This window comes from Ictidomys tridecemlineatus, chromosome 2, assembly GCF_052094955.1.
Source record: "Ictidomys tridecemlineatus isolate mIctTri1 chromosome 2, mIctTri1.hap1, whole genome shotgun sequence".
In the NCBI taxonomy this organism is placed as follows: Eukaryota; Metazoa; Chordata; class Mammalia; order Rodentia; family Sciuridae; genus Ictidomys; species Ictidomys tridecemlineatus.
In genome coordinates this window covers 25031099-25058281 of record NC_135478.1, presented here as the reverse complement: position 1 = coordinate 25058281, position 27183 = coordinate 25031099, and the positions used below count along the sequence as shown (strand labels likewise).

Here is a 27183-nt window from a genome sequence, read left to right as displayed (position 1 = left end):
CTCTACAACTGTGTTTGGCTAAGCCTCTCAGACTATCTGCTTGGCAGGAAGTACTCTCCCTTCTCTGATTTAGCTAAAATATTATCTTCTATGAAGATTTGCCCGCATTCCCTCTTTCATAGAGCAATATAATATACCCATGCCTCTGTTGTGCTTTATTAATTGTAAGCTTCCATCATCCCACAACTTCATGCTTTAATGTCTGCTAAATAAACAAATAAATTTCAGACCATAGGCCAGAGTCACAGTTAGAAAATGAGATAAGGAAATAACTTGATGCATCCCATGAAACCTTAAAATCTGCTCTCTGGTTTCAATCTTACGGGTTTCCTCTGTCCTTGGCCACATCCTAACTCTGATTTAGATTATTACTTTTGATAACTACAGTAGTTGCTTCTTCCCATTTTATTTATGCAAGTATCATAATAAAAGACTCAAACAATGTTTAAAAGATCTACTATGTGTAAGCAATTATGTGAGATGATTAAAATACACAGTAGGATATGACATTTCTGCCCTAAAGCAGCTCACAATCAAAGTTAAGGGAGATAAGCACAAGGATTAGGGGGAACAAAGCAGGCTGGAGGGAGAAATTCATTTTACCCAGCAAGGGCACAGAAGGCTTTAAGGAGAGAAGATAGTTTAATAGTTAACTTCTATTTAACTCTCTCAATTTTGTCAATTTCCCATTCTGCTTAACTGGCCTTTTAATAGCAAAAATCATGCAAAATAAATTATAATTTACATACCCTTATGTGATAACCACTAACATATCCATAACAATTAGTATTCTCACATAAATTTTACATTGACTTCTATCTTTTAAAAATCTTATATTCTGGGGCTGGGGTTATGACTCAGTGGTAGAGCACTTGCCTTACACATGGGAGGCACTAGGTTTGATCCTCAGCACCACATAAAGATACACAAAGAAAATAAAGATATTGTGTCCATGTAAAACTAAAAAATATTTTTTAAAAATCTTATATTCTGCTTCAAAACGTCTTCTTTACCTCTCTGGACTATGAGTAGACAACATTCTTCCTAGCCTTTGTATTTTATAGAAAAAGACTTAGAGGCTAAGTTATACATCAATACATAGCAATATATATATATATATTTTTTTTTAAACTACACAGTAACAAAACTTGCAAATCCTTTCTAACATAGAACCATGGCAATAAGCAGGAATTTTCATTGCCATGTGTATTAGCTTTGTACCTCTTTTAGAAATTCAACTCGAAAATGCCTATTCTACCTTCTAGGATCTGTCTATGGCCAATTCTGCACAATTATACTAAAATGAGACTTCCTAACAAAACATAAGTTATAGATCAACAGAATCTATTCTTTAATAAGACTTCTTTCACAACAAAAGAGAACAACAATAAATAAATAAATAAATAAATAAATAAATAAATAAATAAATAAATAAATAAATAAATAAATAAATGATCAAAAACCCTTGGTTGGGCTCCAAAGACAAACTTTCTTTCCTTGGTTAGTTAGACAACTTTATCTAAAACTCAGGAATTACCTCCTTTGGAGATGGTATTGAAGAAAGACCACTAAGCTACACACTTTAAAAGAAGTAAACAGAATTTAATACTCCCTTATCTGTTTCTTTCTATACATTGTTACCACATAGTAAGCACAGCAAGGAGTAAAGGTTGATTCCTACCTTCTAGAGACAAAAACTAAAAAATATTTTTTAAAAATCTTATATTCTGCTTCAAGACGTCTTCTTTACTTTATAACTGACACACTTTTAAGTAGAATATTTTGAGTACATAAATTATACTTCTAGGAAGTACTACTAACATTTTTACCTCAGAATAAAGTGGCATAAAAGAACTGCTTTAGATTAATTTACCATGTACCTCACACACATAAAACAAACGGAACAAAGTTAAAAAACCAAACACACAATGACCATTTGAGCCAATATTCCACTTGTGGATATACATACAAAAGAATTAAAAGCAAAGACTCAAGATAATTTAAACAACAAGGTTCATAGCAGCATTATTCACAATAGTCAAAAGGTAGAAACAATCTAAATGTTCATCAATGGATAAATAGATAAAATTGTGATTTACACATACAATGGATTATTATTTGGCCTTTAAAAGAAAGTTTAATACATGCTAACATGTATGAATCTTAAAAACATGATAAATGACTTAAGCCAGAAACAAGAGAACAACTATTGTATAACTCCACTTTAATGAGGTACCTAAAGTAATCAAATTTAGAGAGACCAAAAGTGGGATGGTAGTTGCCAAAGACGGAGGGGAAAAGGGAACGGGGAATTTTTTAATTACTGGGTACAGAATTTCAGTTCTGGAGAATGCTTTGGAAAACAATTTAGCACTTCCTCAGAAAGTTAAACAGAGTTGTCATACGACTCCCATATCCACCTCCAGACATGTACTTATGAGAAATGAGAATATATATACACATGAAATGTTCATAGCAGCCTTAGTCACAAAAGTCAAAAAGCAGAAATAATCCTAACTTCCATCAATTAATGATTAGATAAATAAAATGTGAGATATCAAAAAATGGAATATTATTCAGCCATAAAAAGGAATAAAACATTGACACAGGCTACAACATGGATAAATCTTGACAACATGTTGCTGAGTGAAAAAAGTCAGACATAAAAGGCCACATGTTATATAATTCTACTTATATGAAATGTCCAGAATTGGCATACATTTAGACAGAAAGTATATTACTGGTTGCCAGGGGGAAAGGAGGAGAAAGGAAGTGACTACTAACTAAGAAGAGAGTTCTTTTGGGGCTCAGGAAACATTACAATTAGATAAAGTGATGATTGCATATCTTTATGAATACACTAAAAAGCATGGAATATTCTAAAATGGTGAAATTGTTAGTATCTGAATTCTATCTCAATTTAAACTTTCTTAAATAGATGAGACTGAGTATATAAAATAAATACTGAAATATATAAAACTCCAATACATAAAATTAACTATGTAAAGAGGAGCAAGGAGATCTTAGGATAACAAGTTTGGAAAATGCTAAGTTAAGGGGGTTTTTTGGTTTTTGTTTTTAACTAGAGTCCTTAATAATATACATTATGAATCCCAAAGAAGATTGTAGAATATATAGCATTTCTGAGACTGTACCATATTATTAAATACACTCTAAATAATCTCCATGCATCATGCTCCAGGAACACAGTCTGAAACATAGTGATTAAGCTTATGGCAATATATCAGGATCAAATTCCAACTGTACTAAAATCTGTTAAGGGATACATCTGCCTTCGTTCTTTATAAAATTAACTAATATTATCAGAAAATCTCACAATCAAAACCTCAAATTAAATACAGGTAGGAAGACACAAATTGGTGTGAATATACTGTGTATACAACCAGAGATATGAAAAATTGTGCTCTATATTTGTAATAAGAATTGTAATGTATTCTGCTGTCCCATATAAATTTTTAAAAATTTTAAAAAAGAAGAAAAAACCCTTCAGACTTTCCAGATAATAAGGAAGATGAGACCTAACAATATAACTACCATTTTCAAGCACTTATTTATTAGCAAGGCTAGATGCTTATTTTCTCTTAATACACAAAATAATCTTTGTTGTTGTTCTTTTGTTTGTTTTTTGGATTTTTTTCCCCTGGGGACTGAACTCAAGTCCTGGTGTATGATAGGCAAATGCTCTAGTACTGAGCTATATCCCCAGCCAAAATAATCCCTTGAGGTACAGCAAGGAAAAGTAACTTGCCCAGTTTTACCTGGCCAGCAAATATTAGAGCAGAAATCCACGTCCTAAGAACTTTACTCCAGTTCACACTCTTAACCATGCTGCACACCTGTATCTGTATACTCCAAGTCTAAGAGCATACATACCCTTGGATAAATCAGAAAAGTTTGCTTTGAGTGAGTTACCCTAGGATTTTCAACTTAGCACAGATCCTTTCTTTTCTGTGAAACTGTACTATTCTGGTTCTATTATTGCTTTGACTACACCTTTATTCCAAATGTAGATAATGTCCTTCTGTTGTACATAGTCTTTCCTTTCATCTTTTTAATCCATAGTTTCAACTATCAGCCAATGAAAATGATTCAAAGCTTACATCACAAACTCTTGCAAAATCAAAGCTTATATTTCTAACTTCTAATGGATCTTGTCAGCAACACAAACTTAGGTTGAATGGAAATAACTTCATCTTTCCCCTCTGAAAGAGCTGTGCCTCTACTTTCCAGACTCCAGAAATGGAAATTTTGTCACCCTTCATCAAACCTAGGATCTCAGGACCTCCTACCTTCTCATTTAGTCTTCCTTGAATCCATCCTTTAATTTCCATTCCAATACTCTCCCCCATCTTCCCAACATCTTCCCTTCTTACCACTTTCACCTGGAATAAAGTTTCTTTTTTCTTTTTTGAGACAGAGTCTTGCTAAGTTGCTTAGGGCCTTAATAAATTGCTGAGGCTAGCTTTGAATTTTTGCAATCCTCCTGCCTCAGCCTCCCAATCACTGGGATTACAGGCATGTGCCACCATATCCAGCTAAAGTTTTCTAATTTCAGTTTCTCCATGTCAGCTCTCCTCTGTTCCTTGCCATTCCACAATACACACTGTTGAATTAATCTACCTGAAAGTGTAAGGAAAAGCAAGGTAAAATATCTCAATGCAAAATATGATAAGCCATAATATATAGTGCACAACATCCAAAAGCATTCTTAAGCCTTCTGAACTCTGAATTTGAATTTTGTAATTGCTTCAGTTAAATAAACACAGAGGAACAGTTAAAATAAACATGCCTGTGGCTCCTAGTGACATTAAAGGCTCATCTGAGGATAATTAATTCTATTATAAGCCTTTCCTTCCTCCTCCAGTCGATCTACAAGTAAGAAGGAATATATCCAATCTGCTGGGTCTTGCTCACTATTTCCTTTGGATATAAATGACAAATTAGATTTCATTTGGGAGTATTATTTAGGAGGGAAAAAAAGATATGTTTATTTTTTAAAAATTAGTTTAAATCTATCACCTTATGATGTGAAGCAACAGAGTTAACATAACTTATAAACATACTCAAATACTATAAGTTGGGTATGGTCCACTAAGTAAATGCACTTAATGTATCACCTCTCATTAATCACAAATAAATAAGCATATTTTTTCAAGTACTTGTACTCTAAGTTTACAATGAACCACATGGGCTTTTAGAAACAAAACAGGCACTGTGTCACAGTAAAAATGTGTAGCCTGTTTTCAAGTAAGAAGAATATTTCTAAGAAATATAAAGGTCATCATTATCAATGGGAAAAATTCTACAAAATCTGATTAGTCCGGCACTGTTCTCTTTGCATTTATTATTCTAGCTCTTATGCTTTTAGGATTTCCTCTCCTGTGCCAATCAATACCTTTTCATGACAAAAGGAATCTTGAGGCATAAAGGAGGCATTCTATCTACACCTTCCCCAGCTTCCAAAAGATCTCCCAATCTTGGAACACTTCCTTTTTACTTTGTCATTCCACTAGAAGAAATGCCCCGCCTCCTGTCATTTCAGGTCAAACATGCCCAACCCACACACATACTCTTGAACACATCTTCTCCATGATGTGAGCCTCACCTTCCTCAGGGACCTTCCCCTATCATCTATCTCCTTAATCTTTACTTTCTCCTTCTATTGGTTTCTTCTCAGTCTATGCCATCTTTAAAAAGCAGAACACAACAAAAAAATCCTACCATACTTCAGTTCTACCCTTTGTTCTATTTACAGCTAAGTTTTCTCACACCTTCCTCCTCTCTACTCACTCTCTTCAAATGATAGCAGTCTGGCTTCTGCCAAAGTCACTTAACTGAAGCTGTTCAAGGAAAGCTCATGAATGACCTGTAGCAAACCCAGTGGAATTTTTAAAATTCTTATCTCAATTTTCCTTTCTGGACTTTCAATGCCATAATCACAAGTTGCTTCTTAAAATTCTCATCTCTTGACATTCTGCAAGAGTTTTTGTCTGCTGGTTTTCCCCTTTACTCTGACCACTCTTCCCCGGAATCCTTCATAGGCACATTCTTCTCTGTTAGATCCTTAAATCTGTAATGTAACTAAAGCTTCCAGGCTTGATCTACTCTTTTCATTTTAGGTTCTCTCCTGGGAGATAGAGATAGTCTGCAAATCTTTGTATCCAAGCCAAACATTTCCCCCAACAATTCTGCTCTAACTGCCTATCAAACACTAGAGCTGTCCCTCTTCCCACTAGAACCTTGAACTCACTATACCCCCAATTTAATTTATAATCCTTCCTTTAAACTTCATCTTCCTCTTTATATTTGCCCTTCAAATGTTTCATTAGCTAAAATATGAAATAAGAATCATGAGGCTTCTTCCTTTTTTTGTATCTTCCCACCATATTTATTTAGTCTCAATGACCTCACTCCCATTAAGTTCCCATCTCTTGATTATTTCTTCTATCCCAACTTCCCATTCCACTGTCTCTGCCTAAATTCACACTCTCATCACCTCTCACCAAGATCAGGACAGCCGCTTTCTGTTTTCTGCCTTCTACTAGTCCCTCCCAACAAGGTAGATAAGGTAATTATAGTAATATAATTCAAAAGTGGCCCCCACAGTATTCAAAATCAAATGCATAAATACTTTCCTGATTGGTCCCTCCTTCCTCCCCAGCATCACCTCCTCCCACTCCAACTCCTCTCTAGCAGCATGAGATGCTCCTATTCTGGGAATCTTCCACAGTATTCACACACATCCATACAGAGCAGTTACAAACCAATACACAAAAATCCACAAAACAATACTGTTTATGCAGATAAATGTTAGAACTTCAAAAACAGGGACAGGAAAGACACTTTCTAATTTTGTTAGTGATTTCCCATGATGGGGAGAAAGGGTGAATAAGCCTGGAAAATGAAACAAAGGGCCTTAAACTTGGTTTGTAATTTCATCTTTTCCCTTTCCTCCCTCCTATCTTTTTAAAGAAAAGATCTGAAGTAATTGTAACGAATCGACATTTGTTCATGTTGGGAGTGCTGAATTCGGGAATATTTATATCATTATCAAAACCTTTCTGTATTGAATAAGAATACTACATTGAACCACTCATTCAAATGCCTTTAGAAGAAGAAAATCCTCCAGCTTAAAAACTTCTGTGACACTGCAATCATGTAACAGTTTTAAAAGCAGGCAAATTTAAAATTCGTAATTTAACAGAAATGTACTGAACTGAGTCAACAGAGTCTGGAATTGTCAGCCCGCGCTTATATTTATAATATAAAACCTATAAAATTGGCTGGAATAAAAGAGGTAAGGTATAATCTGGGCTTTTACAGATTATGCTTTAACTTATATGTTAACTATAGAATTTTAGAAAGTGATACATTCAAAGAAAATGACTAACTCAGGTAACTAAGACTCAGACTTTGCTGTGTTTAATTTGTTTATTCTTCCATGACACTCATGCCAAAAGAACACTGAAAGACAAATTAAGAGACATAATATTTATTGTGTTGCCATGGTTACCAAATTAACAAATAAAAATTATTACTCCATTTCCTAGCAACTTCCTTTTAGTACAAAATCTTAGATACAATTTTTCTTAATTAGATCTTGCAATGTATTTAACCATTTTCTAAAAAACTTTTGGTAATTGACAAATATTTAAATTTTTCTGAACATCAACATCAACATGTATTACATAAAAACCTAGGAATTTTAACTCATCTTTTTTCTGGTGTCAAACAAATTTATCTTTCTTTTATTCAGAGGCTTTTTGACAGTGAAAATATTCTTTTGGAATGATAGAGGAAATCTAAGGTTAAGGACTTTATTATTGAGGTCTGAATACAAGCAAATAGAGCAGAAAAAGTGAAACTTTTTATCTACAATGACATATCTAACCAAAATGAATCCTGGTTCTAGTAAAAATGCTTCTGGAGTGGAAAAAGGTGTTGCCAGCACCACCTTCATGTTTAGGTTAATGCTACTGTACTATCTGAATTATTTCCCTCTAAATCCTTGTAAATCACAGAATATGGCAAAGATTATGACACTGAAAGTTTCAGTCTGAGACAAAATTAAATCTTAGAGCACAAAAATCCTCCTTTAATTCTGAATAGAGAAACAAATCAAGGAACAGTGAGATACTGAGACTAACACTGGCAATGACAGAAAAACTGACCAAGGCCATGCTGCGCATGAGGGTAAGGCAAAGGACAAGAGAGTACTACCCTAACCACACATCCTACTGTCCTTAACTTTAGTTCAGTAAGTGGGAAAAACATGGAGGAAGGTCTGCACCCACCAGGAATTGGCAAAATTCATGCATTAATACCACTTGAAGGAATTCTAAATGACTAAAACCACAACAACTTAAATTTGCTCTTTTCAAAAGAATTAACTAAAGGGCTGGAAATATGGCTCAGGGGAGAGCACTTGCCTAGCATATACAAGACCCTGGGTTCAATCCCCAGTACCTGCCCAAATAAATAAAAGATCTTCCTAATAAAAACAGGAAAGGGGAGAATTTTGATTTTTTTTTAAACTGGCTAGAAATGGAAAAAACTTCACTTTCTATATTGATGAATTTTTATGTACTAATACTGAGAACACATTTAAGTTTTAAGTAACAGTAATTCTGCCTCCTGTGGAGTTTTTTTTTTTTTTCCAGACAAATCCAGTTTACATAGGATAATCTGGACCAAGCACATAAGATAATTTAAAACATGTCAGAGGGCTGGGGATGTGGCTCAGGAATAGAGAGAGCACTTGCCTAGCTTGTACAAGGCCCTGGGTGGATGCCTAGCACATGTCCAAAAAAAAAAAAAAAGTAAGTGTGTGTGTGTGTGTGTGTGTGTGTGTGTGTGTGTGGCAGAACTAAGAAAACCTCTACACTTGATTTTGAAAATTGTGTAGCATTTTAAGGCTGAGACCAAAGAGGGATCTTCTTGAATGCTATACGTTCTCACTAAATGATCTCATTCACATTTATGGGTTCAATTACTTCTATATACTCACAACTCTCAAATGTTAATCTACAGTCCGAACCTCTTCATTGAGCTCTCGACCTATATTCTCAAACCACTTCTTCATAATGTCCATGTAGGTGTCTCACAGGCACCTTAAAAACAACATATATTCATAGTCCCTCCCCACTCCACCATTCATCCAGATAAAAAAGCAAAACGTCTCTCTCTGCCAATCAACTATAATTATTCATTGAGCACTGACTACTTAACTTCTCCTTCCAACCACCTTTCACCAACTCCACTGTTACCATTCTAAGCTGGCCATCATCATCTCTATAGTCTCAGACTTAATTTCCTTGAATGCACTAAAGACCCTCTGATAACAATTTCCAACCTTCAGTAAGTCATTCTTTCAAAGCTCAAATATGATCATGTCATAACCCTACAAAAAATTTCCAAAGCTTTCCCTTGCTTTTAGTACAAAGAGCAAAATCCTAAATACAGGCTGTAAGAACCTATGGAGGATTCTCAATTTCATCCCTATTGACCTTTGGGCTAGATATTACCTTGATGTAGGAAGCTGAACTGTACACTAGGATATTTAGCACCATTCCTGGCCTCTATCCACAAATGCCAGTAACACGTCTTCCCTACTCTAATCTCTTTTATTGAGACAGGCAAAAATTTCTCCGTACATTGCCAAACATCTCCCAGAGAGCAGTGAGTAGAACCATTGACCTAACTCTGGCTTCTCTATCCTCCTTGCTTCCAGGTTGATGCTATGGGACGGACCACAGTTAAGAGTGCAGAAGCCAAGTGCAATTTTCGGCTCTAGCCATTCTTAAGGCAAGATACTTCACTTCTCCATACCAAGAATTCATCACTGATAAAATAATAATAGTAGACTAACTCACAGGATTTTTGTGAGGATTAAATTCATTTAAAGTCCTTAGCCCATGCCTTCAATATTTACTGAGCAAATGACATCAAAAAAATTGTGTTTTTTAAAAAGGAACTATATTCTAAAATGAAAGATGGCATTAATGCTCATAATTATTACTGATTATGATAATTCTCTATATTTTAAAAAAGCTTTTATCTCTAGCAAAAGTTTACCAGAGCCTACAAATGAATAAATTACTAAAAGTAGTAAAATTACTGTGAGAAGACCATTCCATAAAGCAGTTAACACTGGAAAGTATTTTAAAGTAAGCAAAATTCTCCCCTGTGTATCTTTCTCCTGAAGTTGTTAATCTAGAATCATAAACCACAAACTTCAGATTCTCCAAGATGCCTAATCTGGCCATTAACTTTCTTAGGCAACAAAATGAAATCCAACCAAGGATGCATCAATAGATAAAAATATATAAACAAAAGGTAGTACATACACACAATGAAATGTTATTTGGCCTAAAAAGGAATAAAGTTATTTAAAAGAAGAAAAAAGGAATATGATCTGGTATATGTTACAACAAACATGAATCCTTAAGATATTATGCTAAGTGAAATAAGATACACATAGAAGACAAATATTGCATAATTTCACTCACATGAAACATCTAGAAGAGACAAATAGAGACATAAAGTAGATTAAAGGTTACCAGGAGTTGAAAAAAGTGAATACTAGGGGGTTATTGCTTAATAGTTAAGAGTTTCTGTCTGCAGTGATGAAAAAGTTTTGGAAATCAATAATGGTGATGGGGTGACAGTTGCATAATACTGTGAATGTGAATGTCGTTAATGCCACTGAATTATATACTTAAAAAAAAAAAAAAGGAAACCAGAACATTCCAGCAGCCACAAAAGTTATATAACCATAGAGCTACCATTCTTCCTTATTATCACAAGTACTTTTGTATTCCAAATGTATTTACATGTATCTTCTGGTTAATGTAAAAATCTCTGGACACTATCAACTACACTCCAGTTCTTATGGATTATAATCAGTTCCTATGTCCGACATTCATTGTTTAGATTTAAAAGAACTGTGCATATGAACATCAATTTCTTTTTCTTGGGTGGGGGGCAGGGAATCAAACTCAGAAGCACTCAATCACTGAGCCACATTCCCAGCCCTATTTTGTATTTTATTTAGAGACAAGGTCTCGCTGAGTTGCTTGGCACCTAGCCATTTGCTGAGGCTGGCTTTGAACTTGAGATCCTCCTGCCTTAGCCTCCTGAGCCACTGGGATTACAGGTGTGCACCATTGCACCTAGCGTTGGTTGTTTGTTTTTTTTTGTTTTTTTTTATTTTTTGTAAGTCATAAATCTTAAAAGAAATCTCAGAATTTTAGAGCCAAAAGGAATCTCAGATCATCAGTTCAAAAACTAAACAACATTCTGATGAATTCCATTGGAAGAAGTTTTAAACATAAAACATGTTTTCTTCATAATTTCAGCTCAAAACAAGGAAAGCAATAATATTCCAGGCTTTAGTGACACCTTCAAATGACTGTTTGCAGGGTTGGGGTGTAGCTCAGTTTGGAGCACTGGCCTAGAATACACAAAGCCCTGGGTTCCATCCCCAGCACTGCAAAAAAAAAAAAAAAAAAAAAAAAAAGGAGGGGGAAGAGGAAGAGGAGGAGAAGAAAGATTGTTTGCAAACACTTCAAGAGGCTTCAATTTCTTCTCATAGAAACATTCATCAAACTGAATATGGGAAGGCAGCAAAACTGGCTTTCATTCCACCCTTATCTTTCTCCTCTTGAGACAGAGGCTAGCTGCCTAGAGGTCCCCAATTCAATACACTAGATATATTCTTTCAGATGATTTTCACTAAAAGCCAATAAGCCTTCAGATTGGTCTTCTGATAATTCTAGTGACCTTGCTGAAAACTTCTGACACCTCCAAAAACTGTAAAAGACTGAGCTCCCCCAGCAAAACAGCAATGTTCCCATCACAGACATGCAAGGCTCTTAAATCCACCCACACTCCTACTTCCATGGAACAGACTTCAAACACTTCAACATCTTTTTTAAACGCATTCAGGTTTTGCAATATAAAAAGGGTTCTAGAGATGGACAATGGTGATGGTTGCACAACAGCGTAAACTTACTTCATACCACAGAACTACACGTACACTTAGTGGCTAAGATGGTAAATTTTATGTGTGTTTTACCACATATTTTAGCATAAAAGTTATCCAGATATGGAACACATTTATATTCTTTGTTTCCTTTCCTTCTCATCCTCTCTGGTTGTCTGCTTTCTTGCTAACTGAGAAGCATGGAAACTTGAACAGATACTAGTTAAGATGAAAAACAAAAAAAAAAAAAAAAAAAGAAGGTTATTTTGCTTTATTTATGGTCTTCCCTATCCACTTCAAAAAACAACCTGAAGTGAGGAAAGACAAATGAAATTCTTAAGATTTAACTGAAGAAAAAAAAAAAAGAATAAGCTGTCATTTTTATTGTTGTAGAGGTTTTGTTCATTTTTATTTATTTCTAACATAAGTCAATATTTTTTGGTGAAAGGGATGATCCCACTGGAGAAAATAAGGATCAGGGACTATCCATGAATGCCAACCACCCAGTGTATGAATGGAAGCATATGAATGGCTATGAAAGTGTTAAAGAAAAGAGAAAGAATTGATTAAAGGAGTTATTTTAGAATTATAGGAATGAAGAGGAAACAATTTTCTATACCTAATTCAAGGCAAAGGGGTATTTAAAGTGTCTCAAGACATAAAGCATGGTTACAGTGGGGGGGTTTTGGTACTGGAGACTGAACTCAGCAGTGCTTAAAAACTGAGCTACATTCCCTCCCCTTTTTATGTTTTATCTTGAAACAGGGTCTGGCTAAGTTGCTGATGTCCTCACAAGTTTCTGAGGCTGGCTTTAAACTCACAAGTTCTTGCTTCAGCCTACTGAGCCACTGGGATTATAGGCACACACCACCACACCCAGCTTTCACTATTTCTTTTTAAAAAAAATAAAGCAAAAAAAAATAGCCTCCACAAGCCTAACAATAAAGGTTCACAGGCATTATCTCCTTTAATCATCACAATAGCCTACGAGACAGGAAGACAGTATAATTTCCATTTTACAGATGAGAAAACTGAGGTCAAGAGAAGTGACTTCACAAAATTACTCAACCAATTATTAGCCAGAGCCAGAATTCAAAACCATGTTTACAAGTCTGCAAAGTCCACTTCTCTTGGAAGCAGTATGGTAGAGTAGAATAAACAACAGCTTTAAATGGCTGAATCGCAGACCAGATTCTAATACCTTTTAGATAGTTAGCTCTCTCCTTCAGATGATTCCTCAACTGTAAATAACACTAATAATAATACCTATCTTACCTAGATCAAGACTTTTGTGAGAATCAAGATGCATAAATGCTTTCAAAGTCATGAAAAAACAAGCTATGGGGGAGCTGGCAAAGATTAATTAAATAGTGTAGTATAGGAAGTGGTTAAATGCACAGACTGGAGCCAAAATTCATGTACCTAAACCTAAGTTCTTCTATTTCCCAGTTATGTAACCTTGGGAAAGTTTTTAACTTTTCTGTGCAATGGTTTCCTCATCTGTAAAACGGAGATAAAAATAAAACCAATCTCAGAATTTTTCGAGGATTAAATAAAATAATGTATGAATGATGCTTAGGTTAATATGTCATAAAGTAAGGACTCAACAATATTGGATATTAGACTCCAACTCAATTTTTTAAAGAAAGGATCACATCAAAAAGGCGAAGGAGGGAGGCTGAGGTGTAATTCAGTGGTAAAGCACTTGCCTTGCATGCATGAAGCCATGAGTTTGATTCTTGGCACCAGTCAAAAAAAAGAGGGAGAGAGGTTCAAATACTTAGTGAAAATACAAAAGAAGCCTGGCATTTTCTTCTCATTTAGTCCTCCAAATTTGGAAGTAAATATTTTGAGAAGCTTCAATTTTTAGGTAAAACAATATGGCTTCCAAAATGTTTCATTTGTGCAGATACTTAAGATTATTGAAACATAATATCTACTTTTTCACTTTTAAATGTCTTTTGTATTTTTATCTAAAAACATGTCATCAGACTAGGGCATAGTTCAGTGATAAAGCTTGTGTGCATGAATAAGGTCCTGGTTTCATCCCCAGCACAACACACACACACACACAAAAAAAAAAGCGAAGAATGTCTCATCTAATTTTTTTTTGAAGTAATTTTGTTAAAGTAGTATCATGAACTTCTTTAACTAGTTTTGTTAAAATAATATCATGGGGATTGAAATGAAGAAAATCATGTTACATGAATTTATGAATATGTTAAAATTAGTCCCACTATGGGCTTATTATTGTACAACTATAATGTAATTTTTAAAAGTATACTTAAAATTTAAGGCTAAACATCAGCATTTAAATATAGAATTTTAGAGTATTAAAGGAAAAAGTAACATCACAACTTTGTTATCAGTTTTTAAATAACTTTTGTTTCATATACTCATCAAGATTTGGGTTTTGGTTTTTTTGGAGAATCCTTTATTTTTTATTTGCTATATATGACTGCAGAAAATTTGGTTTCTAATTCAAAAGCAAACTAAACAGCTTTTAAGAGGAAAAATATAGATCAATTAAAAAAAGAAAACAGCATTAATAATAAATAAGTTATTTACTAAGAACAAAAAAGTGATATAGGAATAACTCTCACAAAAAGAATATAATTTAATGCTAATCTAAGCAATTCTTGTACCAGATTGGTTTATGGTCAGTTTGTAACTGAAGACAGAGTTAAGGTCTGAATCAAAGTTGGTATCTTGCTAAGAAATCAAGGTGGAAGTTATCTTAAATATCCATTATATAAAGAATTGCTGCTAGTAATTTAACAGGAGACACTGCTTCTTATTTTCTTTTTCTGAATTATTAACAAACAAACAATGCTCCAGAAGCTCTGCTACTATAAGAATTAAACAAAAAATTTTACCACAGGGCTGAGAATGTAGCTCAGTGGTAGAGCGCTTGCCTGGCATATGTGATGCCTTGCCTGAATTTAATATCCAGTACTTGGAAAAAAAAATTCCACTGCAGTATTTCAAAAAAAATATCTTAAAGGGGTTGGGGTTGTTTCTCAGTGGTAGAGTGCTCACCTAGCATGTATGAGCACCACATAAAAATAAAATAAAAACATTGTGTCCATCCACCTAAAATTAAAAAATAAATATATTTTTTTAAATAAGTAACTTAAAAACTCTGAATAGGCACCAAATAAGAATTATTTCTGTCAAAATTCACATAGCACATCTTGGAACTACAGTCAAATGAGCATTTCAATAGTTACATCTCCAACATTCTAATTAATTACCTTAAGTTTAAATCTTGAAGATTAATTATAAATTTAAATACATTAGGACAATACCTTGAACTCAAAATATAATGAAAAATTAACGAAGGTGAGGTGAATAGCTATCTAAGTATATTTTATTCTAATACAGTATTTTAGAGGCTAACAATATCTTATTCATAGTAAACATTCTGAAACTAGCTCAATGAATGAGTATCTGTCACTCCCACATTTTTACAATACTCTCATCTGTGTAACTTGGTGTTGAGAAGGAGTTTACCAGACACACCTCTCTGGCAATGTTACTCAAAGCTTCATCTTCTGCAGAAAATCGATCTTTCACAGGTGTTCGTTTCCTTCCAGAACCAGGAGTCCCCATCTTGTGTTCTTAATAGCCTTCCAAATCTGTAAGTGATTTCACTGTGTTCAGCCCTGAAATAAAATAAATGCAGAGAGTTACGATGTTTCCCTTTATGCAGTTTTAATGCCCATTTATACATTCAACTTTAACAGAAGATTTATATTTGTCTTTGGAAAAATTAGCCAATAACTTCTTTTGCACATGATCAATTATTCCAGTAAATTTTAGAATATCTAAATTTAAATTAATTACTAAACCTCCTAACTTCACTATGATATTCACAACAACTATGAGAGTATATTAACCTCAGAAAACGGAAGTCAGCAGCAATTCTGCCTAACAGTTTAAAATACAACTATTTCTAAAATCTCTTTCCATTCCTGAGTGAAAGACATTTCAGAAAAGTCACTCAGCCTAAAGTTTCAGAAGAACATGTTCAAGAGGTTTTAATACCTTAAAATTACATAAAAATAACTTCTTATCTTTATGTAATCTAAGAAATTCTTGTACCAGATTGGTTTACAGTCATTTGTAACTGAAGACAGAGTTAAGGTCTGAATCGAAGTTGATACCTTGCTAAGAAAGTAGCAAGGTGTAATTTAAGAAACAATGCCAATTAAAGCACGACCACATAAAAAAACAAATGAATGCTTGTTATTCAGTAATTAATAATAACCAACACTGTCCATGCAAAAAATATGTATCTGTTATTTTCAGTTACTATAGGGACTGAAGATAGAGCAGTGAACAAAACTGATGTAAACAAATGACTAAGTATACATATGTGGGCCAGGAACAATAGTCCAACCTGTAATCTCAGTGACTCAGGAAGCTGAGGCAGGAGAATCAAAAGTTTGAGGCCAGGCAATTTATGGAGCCCCTGTCTCAAAATAAAAACTAAAAAGAGCTGGGGCTGTAACTCAGTGGCGCAGCACCCTGGGTTTGATCCCAGGACCACCAAAAATCATCCTCATCATCATCGTCATCATCACCACCTATAACTCTATCATAATTATCATTATTAAACAGACCCATTTTTACAGTTTTGCCATGTATATTTAAGTCTATGATCCATTTTCAGTTAACTTTGGTATTATGGTATGAGTCAGGGATCCAACTTCATATTTCTGCATGTGAACATGTACTTATCCTGGCACTATTTTTTAAAGACTTTATTCTTGCCCTATTGAATTGTCTTGCCATCTTTTTTGACAATACTGGAGACTGAACCCAAGGGCACTATACCCCTGAGCTAAATCCAGCCCTTTCTATTTTTCATTTTGAGACAGAGTCTCCATAAGTTACCTGGGCTGGCCTTGAATTTACAGTCTTTCCTGCCTCAGCCACAAGTAATTGGGATTCTAGTTATGCACCACATGCCCAGCTTGTCCTGCCACCCTTATTGAAAAATCAGCTGACCAGAGAAGTAAGGGCTTATAATTCAGCAGAATGGCACACACCTATAATCCCAGCTACTCAGGAGGCTTAGGCAGTAGAAGCACAAATTTAGGACCAGCAACTTAGAGGCACCCTGTGTCAAAATACAAAATAAAGAAAAGGGTTGGGATACAGCTCAGTGGTAGAGTACCCCTTGGTTCAAATCCCAGTACTTTAAAAAAAAGGGGGGCAGATATTTTTTATTTGTAGACATCTTTTTTTGTGTGTGTACCAGTTTTGTACTCAGGTCACTTAACCACTGAGCCATATCCACAGCCCTTTTTTGTATTTTATTTACAGACAAGGTCTAACTAAGTTGCTGAGGCTGGCTTTGAACTCAGAATCCTCCTGCCTCAGCCTCCCAAGCCACTGGTATTATGCATTCCTGTGCCTGGCTTAGACATCAATTTTTATTTTATTAATCTGTATGTGTATTTTTTATTTTATTAATCTGTATGTGTATTTTTATGCCGTATCACATCATCTTGATTACTGTGGCTTTGCAATAAGTTTTAAAATTGGAAAAAGGAGTCCTCAATTTTTTCTTGTTTAAGACTCACTGATTATTTTGGATCCCTTACATTTCCATATAAATTTTGAATCAGTTTGTCATTTTATTTGCAGGGGTAAATGGTTGAAAAAAAAAAAAAAAAGAAGGTAATCAGGATTACAAAGCAGTTATACTGAATCAATAGACCAATCTGAAGACAACTGCCATCTTAATAATATTAAGACTCCAATTCATAAAAATAGGATTCTTTCCAATTGTTTAGGTCTTCTTTAATTTCATTCCACCATATTCCATGTTTTCAATGTGCAGGTATCTCATACATGGAAACTGGAGCAGAAAAAGGGAAAGAAGGCTGTAGGTGGGGGGGGGAATAGGGATTGTATCATGAATATGTAAAAGTGGTGGAGTAGGAGAATGAGGAGGAGGGAGGGAGGAAGGAAGGGAAAGGGGAAGAAATATGAAATGAATTTTTTAAAAATCATGTTATATAATATATAAATGTGCCAAAAGGAATTTCACCTTTATGTATATGTAGGAAGTACCAATGAAAGATAAATAAAGGAGCCGGGTGTGGTGATGCACATCTGTAATCCCAACAGCTCAGGAGGCTGAGGCAGGAGGATTTCGAGTTCAAAGCCAGTCTCAGCAACTTATCGAAGCCCTAAGTAACTCAATGAGATCCTATTTCTAAAATATAAATAAGGGGTGGGGATGTGACTCAGTGATTAAGTGCCCCTGGGTTCAATCCCAGTATCATAAATAAATAAATAAATAAATAGAAGATCAGTAGATAGAAGAGGAAGAAAAAGAGGGAAGAGGGTAAAGGGGACAGTGACTGAAATCAAATTCTTTGCAAGTATGATTTTGTCAAAATGAATCCAACTATAATTATAATACTCTAATAAAAATTTAAAAATTTAAAAAATAAAAATAACCATAAACATTTTTAAAACTTTTTTTTAAATAAAGGTTGGGGATGTAGCTCTGTGGCAGCATGCTTGTCTAGCAAGTATAAAGCTCCGAGTTCAATCCCCAGTAATGCAAAAAATGTTTTTGTTTTTGTTTTTTGTTTTGGGGCAAGGTAAAGCTTTACTTGTGCCAGAAGGGCGTGCTAGGGAGCAAAAAATGTTTAAAAGTAAAAAAAAGTCACTGGGAATGGTGGTACATGCCCATGATTCCAGCAACCCAGGAGGCTGAGGCAAGAAGATCAAAAATTCAAGGACAGCCTCAGCAACTAAATGATTCCAACAGCAACTCAAAGAGACCCTGTCTCAAAATACAACATAAAAACGGCTGATGTAGCTCAGTGGTAGAGCACCCCTGGGTGCAATCTCTAGTACCAAAAAACAAAACAAACTTGTAGATCACAAAAAATGAAATTGGCAAGACCAGGAGGGCAATGACTAGACAGATAAATAGACAGATAGATAGATAAAAAGATAAATATAGATATCATTATTCATGACAAGAAAAAAAACATCTAAAACTTAAATTTTTTCTATCTTTAGTCCTATAATGCTTGAATCACTTAGACCAAATACTTAATTAAAAAAAAATAGCTACGACACATATGCTTGCTATTGTTTGTTATCAGACATAGATGATTTAAACCATTTATAGGAAAATAAGTGTGCCTCTGCAGAAAGTATACTCTTTAACTTTAAAATAGTCAAGATTGCTCCAAGCTGTTAAAATGTTTCTACTTGAAAAGTGGGTCTGTAGAAAGAATAACAAAGTGTTCAGAGCAATTTAAAAAATTAAATGTATTTCCTAAAGCAGTAAAAATATATAAAAACTAGTTAAAATTCTGATGTGCATAATAAAGGTATATATAGGTTTCAAAGTGAAAACAACAGAAAAAGCTGAGCTATGATTCTTTAATTGGGGTAGGGTGGGAAGTGGATAATATTCTACCTCTGAAAAAATAAAAACACTTTGATATGCACCCTAAGTCTTTTCCCAACTGCTTAACCTCTTCTTCTAGGAGGGAAAAGCTGAGACAGGGAAAGAATAATAGGAATAAACCAAACAACAGCATTATGGAAGAAAAGGAAAACACTACTATTTTATTTTTTTCTCCTCACACTGAATCCTAAATATACCACCATCATAAAATGCTACAATACCAATTTTTGAGGACAAGGAAAAACTATATTTCCTGGAGCCACAACCTAATCTTAAACAAAAGAAAGGGAAACCATCTGCAGGCTTGTGTCTATAAATTAAGTCTGCATGCTGAATTCTTCAAACAACTTTGACTGTAATATAGCAGTTAAATACACTAATGTGAACCTTGGTCAAAGGGTGGAACACTAAGTTCCTTAACAGCTTTCTAGTTTAAGAAGTGACATAGCTGAAGAACTATAAACTCAAGTGTTTCATTCACTAAATATAGAAAACATCAAGGTTTTCATGAGGCACCACATGACCCAGGGACACAACTATGCTAGGAGACAGCATCTGGTAACAACTAAGAGTTTAAAGCAAAAACTTCATGGTACTCTATACTTTTGTGGAAAAAAACAGAATGAGAATTTGAGAAGAAGCTAATTTATCTGAACTCAAAATAATCCTGTAAAACAATCTATCATTCCAAAAGTCCAAGAGTTCACATTTGTGATCCCAGTGACAAGTGTGAAGGTGTCTGAATTGAAATGCTATTTCAAATTATGGTATGGCCTCCCTGAGTCAGTAAGAGTAATGATTTTTCCCTTGTTGTAAAACATTCCACTGATCCCTGGCAAACACACTCAAATAACTAGAATATAACATCAGTGCTGTGACAATTCTTTGCTCTCCTTGTACCTCTCTTTATAAAAACTTGCTCAGTTTTCCCTAATCATCCTCTTTCCAAAACAATAAATAAATAAAATAGCCAAAAACCTAGATCCTGGGATACACCCTAAGCAGATTTCCAGCCCCAAAAGAGCCTTAATCTTATGAAGACAAATGTTCTTTATAATCCCCTCTTCTGTGGTTGCCACTTTTCCTAAACCACAAGCCTTCCTGACTTGCAGCAGGGCCAGGCCAGATTACAGTTATGTGGTAAGTTCTGTCAGATGAGCTTTGACAAGGCCTCAAAATAGATCCCGGGCATCAGCCAGGGAAACTGCCACTCACAAGTTCCAACTTCATCATACTTGAACTTCTCAGCACTTAACTTTTTTTCTCTAGTCTCTCTCATTTAAGAGGACAAAGGATCTCGAATCTCCTCCTGGCCATTAGTGAACTTTTATGTTAATCAAAATTTAAAAACTGGACCTCCCTTATTCTGCTTACAAACGGTTTGCAGAATAAAAACTGAATCTGAAGGTCTGGGGATGCAGCTCAGTAGTAGAACACTTGCCTAGCATGTGTGAAGCCCCAGGTTCAACTCCCAGCACCATCACAACAAAAGAATCTGTACCTTCTTCCTGCTGTGAAAAATCAATCCATCAAAAACACTATGAATTACAAAGAGATTTTTCAGATCCCAAGCTCCAAAGAGGTTGGTTTTTTTGTTTGTTTTGGTTTGGTTTGGTTTTTTTGATACTGGGGATTGAATTCAGGGGCACTCAACCACCCTATAGGCACCCATCCCTATTTTGTATTTTATTTAGAGACAGGGTCTCACTGAGTGGTTGAGCGCCTCACTTAGCTGAGATTGGCTTTGAACTCGTGATCCTCCTGCCTCAGCCTCCCAAGCTGCTGGGATTACAGGCAATGTGCCACCGAGCCCAGCTTCCACAGAATCTATTTGTATTTTTATTACAAACAGATTAGGATGCAGAATGTAAAGGAAGAAGACAGACTATTTATTTCTCTATTAATATTAATTATTATTTATTATTAACTATTATAATTATTAATAATTATAATTATTAACTATTGATATTAATAGTTAATAATTATAATTATTAACTATTACTATTAGCAGACTTCAACAGTACAAAAATTAAATAGACTATATACCTTTTTTTTCAGTACTGGTGTTTGAACCCAGGGGCGGTCTACTACTGAACTACATTCCCAGTCCATTTTAAATTTTGTTTTGAGACAGGGTCTTCCTAAATTATTGAGACTGGCCTTGAACTTGCAAGCCTCCTGCCTCAGCTACCAGAGTGGCTCAGATTATAGTCTTGGGCTATCAAGCCCAGCATTAAGTCCAGCATATATACAATGTTATTAATTGACATAAAACATAAAATTCCGAAACAACTGAAGAAGATGTAGCCACTTAACTATTACCAAATATAAATGGTTTGTATGTGAAAACACCAGTCTTCAAACTACCTTGTTTCTAATTGAAACAAATGAAATTAAGCATCTGCTACTCTAATCCGTCTTAAATCACCTTATAAAATACATTTGCAATGTTTTTTTTTAATGAAAAAATGGGTAGAGAATACAAAGTAATTAAGAAGTCTTTTCTTCTACAAGCCTATATAGTCTAATATAGGATTTAAATAAATTTTTAAATTTTTACAACTTAAGTCCCAAACTCCCAGTCATACATTCAAACATACACTATATATACATACTTATAAACCAGAGCCAAGACTTGTTTTACAAGTTTTTCATTATAGTAGTGCTTGTAGTAGTCTAAAAACAATCTAAATGTCTGTTAGTAGGGAATGGTAAATTATGGAAAATGAATAAATTAGGATTCATCTACACTAAGCAGGACATCCAATCTTCAGAAAAAATGAGGTGAATATATACATTCACCATATAAATATATATGTATGGGGGGGGTGTTCCAAGATACATCAAGGGTTAGAATGAAAGGTACAGGATATTTTTACTAAACGTATGCTTGTGTATATATAATAAAAAATTTTGAGAAGACACACAGTAACCATTAGCAGTGCTTGCTTGGATTAGGAGGTAGGGGTAAAGAAAACCTAGGAGTTTCGGGCAGAAAGGAAACTTACATTTTCTTTTTAAATATTTTATCCATTTTTAAAAATCCCACAAATTCTACTAAACCCATGAAATCAGCATTATCCTATATATGCCATTTTTTCCCTCTTCCTAACCATCTCTACTTTTACCTATTGCTTTGTGTACCACTAGAGTAAAACAAATGTATACATATGTAGCAAGTATCAGAGACTATCCAAGATCTAGAATTCTCTTAGTTTCCCTAACACCACCAAAATCAAAAATAATAGAACAAATGAAAGAATATAGCATACAATAAATCCAGTATCGAATTTCTTTTAAACCTAGCCTAATTTATTTCAAGTTTTTAAAAGTGGAAGTGCAAAGTGCAACACTAAAAAAAAAAAAAAAAAAAAAAAAAAAAATCACTTCCAAAGATATCCTATCTATTATCCTAGAAGGGAAAATGGAGAAAAGAATAAAGTAGATTACTCACAAGGTAAATTTTGCTCAATTCCTTCCTTTCAAAGTTTTAAAAGCTCAGTTTTGAAAGATGGTCATAGAACCTAATCTTTATTTGCAAATTGGAAAAGTATATTACATTTTTTTTTAGTTATGGAATCATCCCTCTATTCAGATTCTCCAGAGAGGAAGTGACTACCTAAAAGGAAAAGGCTATGAAATAGTTTCTATTTTGTAGGTGCAATAGATAGTGCTCCTATGTTAAGGACAAGAATTTTACTTCCTTCTCAATGATCCTCATCAACATTCCCAGCACATTGCAAGAAGAATTTTTTTCCCTCTACACCATGAACTATGTTCTTTACACTAGAACCAGGATAAACAATTCATAGAGCTTTGCAAGAAAGTGCTCCCTCCCTCTTGCTAAATTCATTTCTAGTAAAAATTTGTTTTTAAGAGATACATTGCCAAATATATTTTGCATATCTCTTTTTTCCTTCATTATTGAGATGCTTAAATTTTGACCTAAGAAGATTTCACTTGCATATTTGCCCACTAAGGCTGTCAGTTATGGTGGTTCCCACAAGGGATTTTCCGAAAGGGAATCTCTATTTGCAAGGAACTGAAACTCTTTAAGTTACTTTCAGCTGGACAAAAATCAAAAGCAATATTAGAGAATACTGAAAATAAGAATACATAAAGGGGGGCTGGGGATGTGGCTCAAGCCGTAGCGCGCTCGCCTGGCATGCGAGCGGCCTGGGTTCGATCCTCAGCACCACATACAAAACAAAGATGTTGTGTCTGCCGAAAACTAAAAATAAATAAATAAATATTAAAATCCCCCCCCCAAAAATACATAAAGGTAAAAAAGAATGCCAAATTTTAGTCAAAGAATTAAAGAAATTTTGTAAGTAAGACCAATTGGATAAGTTTGGTATTACTTTAAAAAAATAACTAATTGAAGGTCTTCATGAGTGAAAAATAAAGGTAAAACAAGCTGAATCCCCCTCTCCCAAAAAAAGAAAAAGAAAAACATGGTTAAAAGTATCAAGACCTCTGTAATTCAAAGTTATTTTGCTTAACAACATTTTGAAAGCCAAAAATGATCAAATTACATTTCAGCAATAAAAAGTTATTTCTAGTTTAATATCAACCCATTCCAAAAATAAATCACAAATTCAATACACACTTTCTTCTATAACAAAACTTAATTAACAGTATAGTCTCATTCTGTTAAGGATAGAATGGCAAAATGGGTAAGGCATTCCACTCAAAAGACTATTTTGTATAATGCAAATTTTTCTTTCAGTGAACTTTTTCATACCTTAGTGATGGTAGTTCTCCTTGCCAGGGTCATTTATTTTGCTTCTACACCCCTTCATTTATCTTGCCACATCTAGTCCAAAGAGGAAAAAAAAAAATGGGGCAAAATCACAACAATCCACTTAGTAATTAAAGCATTTTGCAAACTTTCAATTGTCATTTTCTTAGCATACTTTATGATAAAAACCATTCAGCAACAAACCTAACACTTCCTATAAAATAAGTAAAGGCATCTAATTAAACAAGCAGAAACAAACTTAGTTTTCCTCTATTTCACTGTTAAGATCCATATCAGTGATTCACAAGGTGAGTGATCTAACTTCCTATATGAATCACACTTTCCAAAATTCTTATTCTACACAAGTATAGTAGGTCATCATCTCTGTATTTGTTAAACAGAGCATGACATTGGTGAAACGGGGTTTTACTTCAAGAATTTCAAACCGTGGCATACTTGAAGTTCCTGCCCACTAACTTTACCTGCAACATTTTGCACTCTCCAACAACTGCACCTTTTCATATGGATTATCACCGAATAAAGTACTATTTTGAAAAAATATTTCTTTAAACACCGATTAAGAACTTACTCATCCCTACCCTCCTCTCCATCTCTCAGTTCCACTACTGCATCCACATTGTCTTCTCAATGTGATAACATAAAAATTAACAGCAATTCTGTCATCCTTTTAGTCAATTAAATTACAGTTTTTCTGTTTGTGGCAGAAATGCTGAGTCATTAAAAGAAAATAAGCTATAAACAATTAAAATTTAGGCTACAGCTTCCCCCCAGCCGTGTCTCAGAAAGCTGATATTTGTAACTCCCACGGTATAAAAAAAAATACTGCAAACATTTAAATCTTTTTCTCCCCAAGAAAAGGAAGGGGGCTTCTTCTGGCTGGATATCTACAGAAAAAGGAAGCCAGGACTGACTGCAACTGTATAACTCAACAATCTGGGTGTGAATAATGCCCCATATTAGTCAAGCATTAACTCTGACCCACCTAGCTAGCTCCTGTTAGCCCGCGCTTCAGTTCAGGTCAAAGGAGCAAAGAGAAAAAAAAATTCCATAAAAATGCTACACCGTCCATCGGCCTGACGCCGTTCCCGGGAGTGCTTCTCCCGGGACCAAAACCCTGAGTGTGACGTTGGGAACAGAAGGAGCCGCGGACACCCGTGTCAGAGGAGCAGCCGTCCAATTTAATTTCTACCACAACTGGAATAACACCTTCCCTCCCCGCGGAGGGAGGGTGCGCGACAGAAGATGCCCGAGATCTCGGCAGTCAAGCGGCGACCGGGCCCAGGAGCTGGGCAGTCCCGGGGTAGCCCGGCCCCCAACAGGGGTCGGCGGCGGCGCGGATCCTCTGGGCTGCGGAGGCCGGGAAGAGGGGCCTCCCAGCTCCCTGCTCACACTGAGCGGGCGGGAGGAGCGGCCCTTACCTGCCTCTTGGGCGGGCTGTGGCTAAGGAGCCGCCTGGGAAGGGCCGGAGCGCGGCTGGCCGGCCCGGCACCCGCCCGGCACAGCGACGAAGGGCGAGAGGCGCTGCGGCCAGAGTCGGTCCCGGGTTCCCAGCCAGGAGGGCCGAGCTGAAAGCGGTGGCTCCCAGCACCGGCGGCCGACCTATCAAGCTGGTGCGCCCTCAGCGCGGCGGCTGAGACAGCGGGAACCGGCCCCGGGATGAGCCGCAGCCCCGGCGGCAGGCGGAGGCGGCCAAGGAGGGGCGGGGCCACGGGGTCACCGACCCGCTCACCCGGAAGTAGTTGTGGCCAGGACGGCCCGCGAGCGCCGCGCGCTGCGGCCGGACTAAGTCTCGGCGAGCCAAGTACCCGAGGCTGGCGGTAGAGATGTCCCAGGCAGCAGTGTGCCTACTTCCCCACTCCGCCACCGCGAGCCGCTGGGGTGGCGCGGGAGGGAAGAAGGAAGGGCGGGGAGCGCGGCCTCCGGTAAGGCGGGGCCTGAGCCACCGGTGGGGCGGAGGCCCAGGGCTCTTCGAGGCAGGCGTATCCCTGACCCCGGACAGGGACTGACTGATATGCGAATTGATACGTGTGCTGGCTCACGGTTGCACCTGCCGGGGTCGCCTCTAAACCGCCCGACTTTGTGGGCTTGGGTAAGTGGGCGGGAGTGGCGCTCTGGCTGTAGGAAGCCAGAGAGTGAGGATGGGCGTGGTTGAAACGCTGCAAGCCATATTTACAAAATTGAATTGCATTATTTTAAAATGATTTCTAGAGAAGAATGCTTGGCGGAGTGAGGTGAAAGGAAGAGTTTAGAGCCTGTTAAAAATCGGATAACCGGACGCGATGGTGCGCACCTGTGGTCCCGGAGCCTGTGAATTTCAGGCCGGCTTGGGAATCAACAAGACCCAGTATTCAGGTGGAAAAAATAAAATAAAATCTGACAGACGCGGACCTGTCAGTCATTCATTCCAGAAATATCTGTATCTGTCGAGGTCGAAAAGACCAGGTCGAAAGCACTGGGAAAGACCAGGTTCTGCTCTTGGGAATCTTGCTTTCTAGTGAGATAGATACACTGATGCAGATAAACCAGGTAATGACAGCTTGTAAATACGACTCTGCAAGAAACTGTGATGAGAAAGATTTTATGGGCAAGGCCTCTGGCTGGAGAAGATGGCTAGAGAAGATCCTCTGAGAGGAAGTGATAGTTTAGCAGCCTCCTGATGAAAAAGGCAGGAAATGCACATACGCATAACATATATAGGGACTGCAGGTTCCAGAACTCTCCGAATAAGCTCAAAGATTCCATGTGAAGATCCTAATTGTAGCCCGTGCGGTGGCGCACTCCTGTAATCCCAGCAGCTGGGAGACTGAGGCAATAGGATCACAAGTTCAAAGCCAACTTCAGCAATTTAGTGAGGCCCTAAGCGATTCAGTGAGACCCGTTTCTATATATTAAAAAGGGCTGGGGATGTTCAGTGGTTAAGTGCCCCTGAGTTCAATCCCAGTACCCGCCCTCCAAAACAAAACCCTCTGC

The 27183-nt window shown here is 36.2% G+C and overlaps 1 protein-coding gene and 1 long non-coding RNA gene across 15 annotated transcripts in view; one reads left to right on the top strand and one right to left on the bottom strand.

Annotated features, from left to right (window-relative positions):
* Positions 1-25899, bottom strand: part of Lrrfip2 (LRR binding FLII interacting protein 2) — an 89403-nt gene extending 63504 nt beyond the window's left edge. For 3 of the 14 annotated variants that reach the window (XM_013361652.4, XM_021732130.3, XM_021732128.3), the window contains exons 1-3: positions 25632-25883; positions 24196-24267; positions 15527-15669 (exon numbers count right to left, since the gene is read on the bottom strand). In XM_013361652.4, the coding sequence (XP_013217106.1) occupies positions 15527-15616 (90 nt within the window). In that variant the 5' untranslated portion in view covers positions 15617-15669; positions 24196-24267; positions 25632-25883. Of the gene's footprint in view, positions 1-15526; positions 15670-24195; positions 24268-25631 lie in introns of all 14 variants that reach the window. The other 11 variants (XM_021732125.3, XM_021732122.3, XM_078038152.1 and 8 more) reach the window with 10 other exon arrangements.
* A 47-nt stretch (positions 25900-25946) lies between these two features.
* LOC106145100 (uncharacterized) lies at positions 25947-26600 on the top strand. The gene is made up of 2 exons (XR_001229972.4): positions 25947-26302; positions 26422-26600. It is a non-coding gene; the product is annotated as an uncharacterized LOC106145100 (long non-coding RNA).
* Positions 26601-27183: the final 583 nt, after the last annotated feature.